The sequence below is a fragment of the Sarcophilus harrisii genome, chromosome 2, assembly GCF_902635505.1.
Source record: "Sarcophilus harrisii chromosome 2, mSarHar1.11, whole genome shotgun sequence".
NCBI lineage: Eukaryota > Metazoa > Chordata > Mammalia > Dasyuromorphia > Dasyuridae > Sarcophilus > Sarcophilus harrisii.
The window spans coordinates 367,465,338-367,477,102 of NC_045427.1; the positions used below are offsets into that span (position 1 = coordinate 367,465,338).

General features: G+C 34.9%; 1 protein-coding gene across 2 annotated transcripts in view; it reads right to left on the reverse strand.

Moving 5' to 3' along the window:
• Window positions 1-9,683, reverse strand: part of AK7 (adenylate kinase 7) — an 88,119-nt gene extending 78,436 nt beyond the window's left edge. The window contains exons 1-4 of one of the 2 annotated variants that reach the window (XM_031953297.1): window positions 9,474-9,580; window positions 8,668-8,882; window positions 4,624-4,812; window positions 1,624-1,732 (exon numbers count right to left, since the gene is read on the reverse strand). In XM_031953297.1, the coding sequence (XP_031809157.1) occupies window positions 1,624-1,732; window positions 4,624-4,638 (124 nt within the window). In that variant the 5' untranslated portion in view covers window positions 4,639-4,812; window positions 8,668-8,882; window positions 9,474-9,580. Of the gene's footprint in view, window positions 1-1,623; window positions 1,733-4,623; window positions 4,813-8,667; window positions 8,883-9,473 lie in introns of both variants that reach the window. The other variant, XM_031953296.1, reaches the window with a different exon arrangement.
• Window positions 9,684-11,765: the final 2,082 nt, after the last annotated feature.

Genomic DNA, 11,765 nt, shown 5'->3' on the forward strand with positions numbered 1-11,765 from the left:
CCAGCCACATTACATTAGTGTACCAGTTTTCCCATACTCCTTTCAATATTAATCATTTTCCTTGTTTTCATATCAGCCAATCTGACAGATATGAGGTGGAGTCACAGAGCTGTTTTAATGTGCATTTCTTTAATCAATAGTGATTTTTTTCTTATGTTTTTCTTATGACTATAGATATCTTCGATTACTCTGTCTGAAAACTACCTGTTCGGCTAATTGTACACTATTTAAAAGTCCTATTCTTTTTGTACAGTAAAATAACTGTATGGACATGTATACATATATTGTACTTAACTTATGCTTTAACATATTTAACATATATTGGTCAACCTGCCATCTGGGGAAGGGGGTGGGGGGAAAGAGGGGAAGAGTTGGAACAAAAAGTTTTGCATCTGTCAATGCTGAAAAATTACCCATGCTTATATCTTGTAAATAAAAAGCTATATTAAAAAAAAAACAACTATCTGTTCATTTCTTTTAACCATTTTTCAATTGGGGAATTATTTGTATTCTAATTGAATTCAGTTTAGAATTCAGCTGGCCTATAATGGATTAAGTTCAGAAATCTAATTCTCTTGCTAATTAATCACTATGTTATGCTTGCCCCAGAAATTCTGCTAACCTTGGAGAGGGAGGAGTCAGGCCTAATATCTTTATACTACACCAAGTGATTCTTCAAGGATTTCTAGGTCATTATCTTGCAGATGGACTCCAATTATGAACACTTCTTAGCCACAAAAGGAAAGGAGAAGATTGTTACTAGCTCCCATTCCCAACTTCCAACCAATAATGTTATTCCTCATGCTTCAGTTATATAACCAATTAGTTTTCCATCAATCCCATGTTACTTATCCTCTTCTGTCCTTTATTGTATGTTCCCCAAAACCTAAAAAAAAAAAAAAAAAACCTGGTCTTTTTCTTGGTGTCTTTGACTATAAACTGAGGCAGCTACTGACCCTTTTTTTGGACCCTTCTTCATTTTATCTTCTAGCTGCAGGTTATCAGGGCAATTTTCTTTAGTAATTTCTTGAAAGATGATACCTAGGCTCTTTTTTTGATCATGGCTTCCAGGTAGTTCAATAATTTTTAAATTCTATCTCCTCAATCGGTTTTCCAGGTCAGTTGTTTTCCAATGACATATTTCACATCATCTTCTATTTTTTCATCCTTTTTATCTTATTTTCTTGTTTCTTGCCATTCATGGTGGCATGAGCTTTCACCTGCACAATTCTAATTTTTAGAGAATTTTTTCTTCAGTGAATTTCTGAACCTTTTTTTGCCACCTGGCCTATCCTATTTTTTAAGGTTACACCAGCAGCATATATAAAATACTAAGCATTGTTAAAATGTTTTTATTGTTAAAATGAATTTAGTATTTATTGAAATTGTATTTTCTAATAAATTTTAAAAGTTTATCTTCTGTTTTGATGATCAAAAATTTCCCATCCTTGAAGTACAAACAGAAAGAGATATTCTAATGAGTATTCGATTTAGAATTTTAGAATAATCCAGTTCTTTTCTTTTATGATCTGGATTTACACAATATTTATACAGGCCATTATCAAGCCAAATACAATATACATGATTTTTGTAAGTATTAATGAAAGAAAACACTTCACTAACCAGAAACAGCCCACATAGCTTCATCAACTTGTGGTATATTTTCTGTAATGTTATAAATGATAATATCACATTCAAGCAGGTGTAACAGGAGCTCTTCTCGGGAAAGTTTCTAAAAGGAGAAGACCACCAAAACTGTCATTTGTAGGAAGAAGCAAAAAGAGAGTAGTCTTAAAATATTTAGATTAAAATTTCTAAAATAGTACTATAGAACAGGGCCATATGAAATATATCTACAAAGGAATTTCTACTTAAAATTATACTTCTAGTAATACCATATGTTGTTTTGATGGGACAAAGAAGTTTAACAAAAATAGTTCAAGCAATTAAGATAAGACAAAATAGTTTTTAGTCTACATAGTTTATTTTAAGTGAACTTCTATGTGTTAAGTTTCATTCAGAATTAGAAGGAAAATATTAGAAAATACTAGAATAAAATAATTTAAATGTCATTTATAACTATCTCTAAATTTATTCAGCATCATTTTAGCCATATTCTAGTTCATTCAAGAATGACTATAAAGTATATTAATCTATTCTGTTTTAATTGGGTAGTTCATATTGTTTGGATTCTCCTGTAATTTCAATACCTCCCATAATAAGTCAGTAATCTATTTGTTATTAAAGTATAAAGTTTATCTTTAACAGGACCTGAGGCTACAATATATTTGGTATAACATCATACCATATATATCATAGTAGCAAGTTTCAAATGGATAAGTGCCCTAAATATAGTATGTCACATAATTTCTTAAATGGAGGAAAATATATGAAGATACCTTTAACAATTATAGTCAGGAGTATAATTTTTAACCAAATAAAGGATAGCACAAAGGAGATCACAAAAAATAAAATAATTTGATTCTATGAAATTTAAAAGCTTTTATATGAACAAAATTCAATGCAGTTAGGACAAAGAAAACTGTCAATTGGGGGGATTATTTGTGTTATCTCTGATAAAGATATCTCTGATATCTAAAATATTCAAGGAATTAATATAATTAAGCTTTAAGTACCCAAAATGATCATTTCAGATTTTGCCTGTCAAAACATGAAGAATCCATTGGTCAGGGGTTCATAACTTCTTTGTGTTATGGAATCTTTTGGCAGCCTGGAGAAGTCTGGATCCCTTCTCATAATAAGTTTTTAAATGCATAAAAGTATACAAAATCACAAAGGAAACTGATTAATTTGAAATAAAATCAAAATATTTATAAAATAAATTTAGAGACCTCAGATTAAAAACATCTGAATAAGTGAACTTGTAACTTGTCTAGGGCAAAGAAACATTAATGAAAAGGTTTAAAAAAAAAAAAAAAGCAGAAAGCATGAAGTACTAAACAGGGCACTAGGCTAGGATTCAAGTCCTAGCTTTCCCTCTTACCAGCCTTATGATCTTGAGCAAGTTACCTAACTACTAAACTTGGTTGAATCTGTTTCCTTAGCTCTAAAATGTAGGGAGTAAGACCACTAAAATCCTTCATAACGTCCAATAATGCTCTGGAAGACAGGGATAATCTCTTCAGAAACAGGATAAAAGATGAAGCATCTATTGAAATATAATAAAACCCCATATAATTGTTAAATTATTAAAGAGTTTTAATGGAATCTTTGAGAGTTGTAAAGACTGTAAAGAGGGAGACAAGTGCTACAATAGTATGCATGCAAGTTTACAAGAATCAGAAAAAGACTGCTAGTGTTTTGGATAAATTCTCTTTGGAAAGAAATAGCTTTATCATTACTTCAACGGGATAATATCTTTTTCAAGTATGAAAGAAAAATCTACTTATTTTCATGGAAAACATGAATACAGCCAAAATAATAAACCTGTTCAAAAAAACATTTTTTCCCCTGAAGGAAAAGACTCAATAGAATTACTAAGAATGAGTAAGGACTGTTGGCTAAATTATTATAACTGAGGCATCACATTCTTAACTAACATTAATAAAGGGTATCATATAATTTAAGCCCCTTATTTTATAAGTGAAGAAACTGCAGCCTAAACAGTAAAGAAGCAGGGATGTGACTAGAATCATGGGTTCCTGATTCACAGTATAATGCTTTTTTTAATCTAACATACTTTTTTTTTTATTAAAAACTTAATAATCAAGAGACTTGTTTATGAAACTATTGTTATTTGTTTTTTAAAAGTACAAATCAGGCTTAACACAGTAACCCCAAAATCTTCTAGTTTGTGCGCCCTTTTGAATTGCCTTTCCTTCTGTGTATTTTAATGTTCTGTTGATGTTTTTTTTTCTTTTATTCTCTATTACTTCCCACTAAAATCTATGCACAACTAGTCTTTCTTTACAACAAATAAGTATAGTCAAACAAAATAAATCTATATAACTGTTATGTTGAAAAAGTATATCTCATTCTGCACCTCTGCCCCAAGGCAGGAAGCATGCTTCATAATCAAGTCTTCTGGTCATAATTGGCTATTGTCCATCAGAGTTTTGAAACTCTTGAAAGTTGTTTTCTTTTTACATTGCTGTTGGTGAGAATCACTACACTTTCTATTCATTTCAATCGCAGTTTATATTAGACTTATTCATCATGTGTTATTGCCTACTGTGTAGTTTGAGAGTACTGTGAAGACCTTTCTGCTTACAAATATTTTTTCCTATAGGCCTGTTTCATTTATTGAAATTCCAAGAACCTTTATTTACAGTTTTAATAAGTTGGAAAATACCAGTTTTCAGTATAGACTAAAATATACTGAAAGCACAAGCTAAAATAAAGACAAGGAATTTCTGAGTTTGAAATCCAGAAATAACATGTCCTTTTTCTATTGTTTAATCATTTAGCTTGCAATGACCTCTTCATCTTTAAAACCGAGATGACTTATTAGCTGTAATCCAGGTAGACGATTTTTTTTTTCCCTACTTTTAGCAACAAGAGGGCATGCAAAGTGAAGAGTAGCCTATTAAAAAGGTGTGCATAATGACATTAATATTAATATATTCCCTTTCCCCTAGACCTGACAAAATAGCCCAGACTTACTGTATATGTTTCCATGGCAAATTCTGGAGGCTCACATTCAGGATTGGAAAGAGTTCCTACTATCTGAAAAGTGCCTTCCTTTGATTTAGTTGCTAAGCCTTCTGGACCAGCTGATTTGCTTTCAAGATCTTCTTCTTCTTCTTCTGTAATTTCTTCAAGTGAAGCCCCAACTATACAGTTAGATAAGTACTACAAGAAAACCAAAAACTATTTCAAGTACAAATAACAATTTTAGAAAAAGATTAACTTCTCCATGGTAAGTCTTTTTTTTTTTTTTTTTTTCTGGAAGGAGGCATTTTTGGAGGAAGAGTGATAGAGATGAGAATTTATTTTGTAGGACAATTGACTTGTCAGCAACCTGGAAAACTAGTTTTTCCTGTTTGTTTGTTTGTTTCGTTGAGGCAAGTGGGGTTAAGGGACTTGCCCAGGGTCATATAGCCAGGAAGTGTTAGTGTTTGAGATAACATTTCAACTCAGGTTCTCCTGACTTGGTGCTCTATCCAATACATCACCTAGCTGCCCTACAGAAAACTAGTTTTAAAACCCTTGTGCCTTGACACATGGGCATTTAATAAAAGTTAATGATTAACTGAATTGCTGAGAGATTATGTGAATTTCCCATTGACTAAGATGCTGAGAGGTTAAATTTGGTCACAGACCTTTCTTTTATAGAAGAGGAAACAAAAAGCTCAGAGATAGGTGATGTGATCTACCTAAAGTTTCTTAGCTAGATAGTAGCTGAATTGAGTCTAGAGACCAAGTATCTTGACCACAGACCAAATCTTTTTGGGTCTACACTGTGCTGAAATACTGGCTTTGAGTACTGTACAAATGAAGGATTATTGCCTGTTTGCCAAGAAGGAATCTGAGTCTTCTACCATTCAACTGTTACTAAGTGATGAATTCTTTGACCATGGCAAACCATGAAACAAATTTGGCCCACAGTTTTGTTCAGCTGTCTTCAGCAACTATAATTATAGTAACAGAGTAGCAGTAGGGAAAGCATAGTTTTGAATACATCTATAAATATTCATTTAAGTGTAAATATTCTTAATATGAGATTCTCATCTACAAGTAAAGGATACTGATACATTCATGTTATAAATAAAATTAAAAACATAAAGACATTGTGGCTATATGGAAGGATGACAAGCAAATTCTCTCAGTAGAATTAAATAAGTTGACAAAAACAGCATTTCATTAGATATTTGCTTATCTGCTTTGCAGTACATATTAAGTCTATTGGACATTTAAAATGGGATGTCCCAGGCACATCTCAAATTAATACATCTTAAACTGAACTCATATATTGCATCTCTTCTCTAAATCTCCCCTTTTCCAAACTCCCCATTTCTGTTGAAAACTTGCAGTATCTCGAGTTTACAGCCTTGGCATTATATTTGATACCTTACTCTTCTTCACACCTCTCCCATCCCTTCATCCAGCTTTCCAGTTCCATTTTATATCTTGTTTGTTTGTATTTGCACCCTCAAACTTAGGACAGTGACAGGTACATATTAAGCACCTAAGAAATGCTCACTCTTTCCTTCTTTCTCCCTTCCCCAAATCTTTTGCACTGGGCTCCATCTCCTTCCTTACCTTTCTCCTAAATAATTGCAACACTCTTATAAGTGGTTCATTTGCCTCAACTCTCTCCCTTCTCCAATCCAACATTCAGGTAGTGATTTTCCACTGGAGTTGAGGATATTATTTCATCTTTATCTCATCTTTTTTCTGTGTAAAATTTTCTGTGTATCTATTTCTGTGTAAATTTTACATATGCATAATTATTAGTAGAATGGTAAGATACATTAATTAAAAATAAGTATGTATACACATATTGGGGGTGCTTGCTCAAGAGTTTGTTACTGATAAGAGGTGCAGGATCAAAAAAATTTTGGCTACCAATGGCCTAGAATATTAGGCTAAATTTGAGAAGACATGAAATTCAACAAGAATAAATATAAAGTCTTATACTTTGGATTTTAAAAACCAACCTGACAAGTATAAGATGTTAGAGCTAAGATTAGATAGCATTTTGTCTAAAAAAGATCTGAGGTTTTTAATGGAGAGAGAGCTGAACCAAAAAAGCAAATGTGATCTTGGGCTACGTTAAGAAAGCCACAACTTCTGAGAATAAGATGATAGTTTTCTGCTCTGACTTACATATTACATCTGTTCAACTGTGAAGTCCAAGTTTGGGAAGGATATTGAAAAGCTAGAAGGCTTCTAGACAAAGGCAGCTAAAATGGTGAAGGGATATAAATCCTAACTATAGGAGGAGCACCTAAAAGAATAGGTAATTGCCTACAGAAGAAAGGATGGAGGGATATGATAACTGTGCTCAAGTATTTGAACCGGTCATGTGGAAAAGTGACTAAATCATTCTTTTTGATCCCAGAGAAAAACTGGGAGAAGAAAAACTGGTGGAATAAAATAAAAAAGTAGATTTAGGTTTTATATCAGGAAAACTTTTCTGATAATTAGGGCTATTCATAAGTAGAATGGGCTGCCTGTGGAAATAATTGGTTTCTTCTCATTAGAAGTCTTTAAACAGAGGCTAAATGGTCAGGGATGTAGATGTGGAACTTCATTTTTAGGCAGATAGAGTAAGTCTGAATGGCTGCTGAGCTTCCTTTCACCTATGAAATTCTGTGATTCCATTTTCTTCAAAGAATTTAAAGATGAAATTCAGAAAAACAGGCAGATAAAAAAAAATTAGGGTAGCTTTTATACATTTCCATAACAAACTATTCTCATCAATGACAATAGAACCACCACATTTGGACTCAATCTTTGGCTATATAAGGAAATGAATATAAGAGAAGCTGAGCCAGACTAAGCACACACAGAGTACAAGCATGCACAATTTTGAGAGCATTGAGATAAAGATTCTAAAAACATTTGAAAAAAGATATTAAATGATTGAAAAATCATGGCTGGTATTTCTATCATTTAGGATGATCTTAATATGCATTTAGACAAATCTCAAACATTTTTATCGAGTTGAAAAGGTAATGAATAGTTTTCAACATCCTCTCACTTGCCCTTTTAAAATAGAAATATTCCACTGTGCCAAAAGCTAGAGAAGTCAAAGAAGAGGGAAAAAAAGGAGGTGAGATTTGATGATAAGGAGCTAAATAATAGTCAGTTAATCAATTTATTTATGAGCACTTAGTGTGTTTCAGGCACTCTACTAAGTATTGGGAAAGGTAAAACACTGGCAACATCTTCAAGGAGTTCACAATCTAATAGGGAAAACAGCAAGCAAACAAATATGTACCAATAATCAATCAATCAATCCATCTATTTATCTAATCGCTAAGGGAGGGAAGCCACTAGAATTAAAAGGAGGTGGAAAAAACTTTCTGTATAAGTTGGATTTTATCAAGAACTTGAAAGTCAGGAGGAGGTAATGAAGGAAGATAGCATTCCATGCTTGTGAGACAGCCTAACAAAGTCCATGTTCATGGAACAGCAAAGCAGTTTTCAGTTGATCAAATACATGGGGGCAGAGAAATACATGGTGTATCAAAAAGTATGAGTGTGTGTGTGTGTGTGTGTGTATGATGGGGATGGAGGTGTAGGGGGGGTGGGAGGGTGATGAGGGGAAAGAGAAGGGTAGTGATGGTTTTAAAGGGTTTTGAATGCCAAATAGAATTTTATATTTGATCCTGGAGGTGATAAGAGCTTTGGATTTTACTGAGTATAGGGATAATTCCTGCTAGTAATGACCTTAACTCCCTTAGACTTGTCACTGCATTTTTTGTACCTTTCATACATTTACATATATTTTTTGTTGATATGTATATTATCCCTTTCTATTAAGCTATAAGCTCCATGGCATGTGGAATGAGGTCAAATCTAATCTAAACTCTGTATATCCTATAAAGCCTAGCAGAGTGCAATTTGTTTCAATAAGCATTGATTAATTTTTAAAAATGTACTAAATGGCATAGTGAATGGACAATTGACCCTGAAGCTAAGAGGTTGGGTTCAACTGGTATCTATATACTAAGTACTTCCACACTTGATAAATCTCACAGTTTCTTATCCTGTATAATTCCTTTCCATATCCTTCCATAAATCCACCATGGAAGATCAGCTCAAAGCACTGGAGGCCTTCACCTAGAGGTCAGTAGGTAATGGCTGTTCAGTGATTTCACATTTAGATTTCACATAACAACTAGTAAATTCATGCTTGCAGATAATCTTTGGTGATTCTCTGTATCTTCTGCCTCTTTTGTGCAATTTCATTCCTGCAAAAGTAGAGGAGGGAGGGAGGATTTACCTAGGACTGAGGGCCATTAACAACAACAAAAAATATGTATTGGGCTAGTATGGTCAAAGAATTCATTGCCTATAGGGGCCGACCTACTGATGATAAACCTTGTCCATCCAGGCTGGCCCAAGGAAAACAATGTAGCACTTGTCATCAGTAGAAATCTGCAACAATTTAAGTAACGTTGCAAGAATTCATTGCCTATAGGGGCCAACCTACTGATAAGCCTAGTCTATCCAGGCTAGCCCAAGGAAAACAAAGTATCACTTGTCATCAGTAGAAATCTGCAACAATCTAAGTAACGTTGCTAAGGCAGGAGCTGTTGTGGCCTCTCTGGCACAGCCGTGGGAGACATGACTCCCCCTCCCCCCAAAAAAAATCTTAAAAGAGTTTGGGGGCAGGTTCTTGTCTATGACTCCTCCTACCCTTTCCAAAATTGTATGCGGGGTGTTTTTCGAGGTCTAGAGACCGAGAGCGGGTTAGGTCAATGCACAATTCTGAGGAGCCACGAGTGTATGAATATGGGGGGGCAGGGGCCCGGGCTCCCCCCCCCCCACCCGCTGCTCACCTTCCCGATATTCTTGCTGCTGTATGTGTCCAACAGGTTCAGAAACACTAGTTGGCTTTTGATGATTTTATCGGTCGGAGCAACGCTCTCCTCCTCCTCTTCAGCCATGGTGAGGGTCTAGTTTCGTTGCTAAGGTAAAAGAGACTCTTTCGTCAGTTGCTAAGGAACAGAATACGATGGAGGAGGCGGGGACGGGCGGGGAGCAGATTTGAGAGAAGTCGCGTGTCTCTGAACGGGAAGTACCTGAGGCACCAATGGGGAAGCTGCGGAACTCCTTAGGGGACGGGGATTCCGGATCTCTAGAGAGCCTTCTTTATGGTTTCTTCCGCCCTCTGGGTGAGGATTAGAAATCCTGGGCATTTTGAGCTAGAAATTAATAGTGATACTGAAGATGATGACAATGATAGCTAGGAAGAATTAGAGCCGGAAATAACACTGATAATGGTGAATTAGATTTGTAAATAATAAGGAATTAGAACTGGAAATAAAGTTGATAATGATGAATTAGAGCTGGAATAATGGGGAATTAAAGGTAGGAAAAATAATTGCTAACATTTCTATAGCCTTACTATGTGTTAGGCATTGTGCTTTACAATTATTATCTCATCCGATCCCACAATAACCCTGGGAAGTAGGGGGCTGTTTTTCCATTTTAGAAATAGGAGTTAAGTGACTTGAGGATTCTACAAGTGGCTGAAGCTAAATGAAAAATCAGGTTTTTCTGACTCTGGGTACAGAATCTCATAAAATAATTTATATTTACAATATAAATCACCTAGTATAGACTTCATTGTACAGATGAGGAAACTAAAGCCAAAATAGGTGAATTGACCTCCTCAAGTACTGTGAAAAATAATACTCTGAACCCCAAAAAGGGGACAATGAATGAACAGAATCAGGATGAGTGAAGCAGTTTAAACTTTTTAATACACTCCTGCAGCATCGGTTGTGAAAACTTCATAGTTTACTCACATACTCAAAGGCATCAGAGCCCACAAATATACTTTGTAATCTACCCTAACCCTAGGGCCTGCCCTTCCTTCCCAGTTTCCACTGGAGGAGATTTTTCAGAAACCTCTACTGCCACTACATACACTCCTTAATAAGTTCCCCCTTCCTAATCATACATCCTTTGTTCAAAGATGTTGATTAATCCCACCCTCAGGGTGTATCAATTAATATGTATGAGATTCTTTAAGCATGGGTGCTTAGAAAAAACTTCTGCCCAGGCACTGATTCCAGCTGGTTTTAGCCAGTTTTAGGTCTGAGCCTCCTTATCAGAAACTCTGTTTAGCTAGTTCCTTCACTCAAGAGGTCATTGATTGGAAATATTTTAACAGGATTTTTTTTTAACCCTTCCCTTTATCTGACTTTATGTTTGAATAAATTCTTTTATGACCTCTCCTCCAATTCCTTATCTTTATAGCCATCTATGGAAACTAAACATTGTTCTCCCACCATTTCTCATGTGGCTGAGGTGAGATTTGAACCCTGGTTGTATAACTCCAGTTTCAACAGTTGGCTCTTTAGCTTTTTGTTTTTCTTTATGCTTGTCATTTGTATGTGCAATTGTTCTTTACCTTTCCAATCTCTGACTGAAACTCAATTTCTTATATAGAAAATAAAATTCCCCCAGTGAGAAACCTTTCTTTAGCATTTCTATTCAGGCTCCCAGACCTGTTGTATTTTATATCTCAGAAATAGTTTCTAGAAGAAACTATTTTATAGAAAGGCAGTAGAGTACCAGCGCTGAAGTAAGTAGGACCCAAGTTCAAATTTGACTTCAGACACTTCAGACACTTCAGTCCTAAATGGGAAACCCTGGGCAAGTCACTTAACCCCAAATGCCTCAGGGTAAAAAAAAAAGAATTGACAATGGCCTTTCTCATTGGCAAAAAGTAGATTTATTTAGAAGAGGTTACAGACAAAAAGAAGAGGTACAATAGACACCAGGAGGGTTAAATATGAAACAAAGTTGGGAAAGTATATAGTAAACACTAATGTAGTTTTAACAATGAAAAAGATAAGTTCTAGTGAAACTCACAACCAGAAGAAAATGTATATACTCCATAATGTGAAGACATTCCCTTAACTGACAAGCTAAACCCATAAGAATTTAGCACCCTAAAAAAGTTAGGAGAAAGACACTACGAGGCAAGGAGAGGGTTGAGAGGAATGAGAACAAGAGACATGGGGTGAGGAGAAAGATATCAGAAGGCAAAAGCAATGATTGGCTTAATTCAAAGGGATTCATCAAAGATGTCATGGGCCACAGGTAGATTTTTAGGGGAA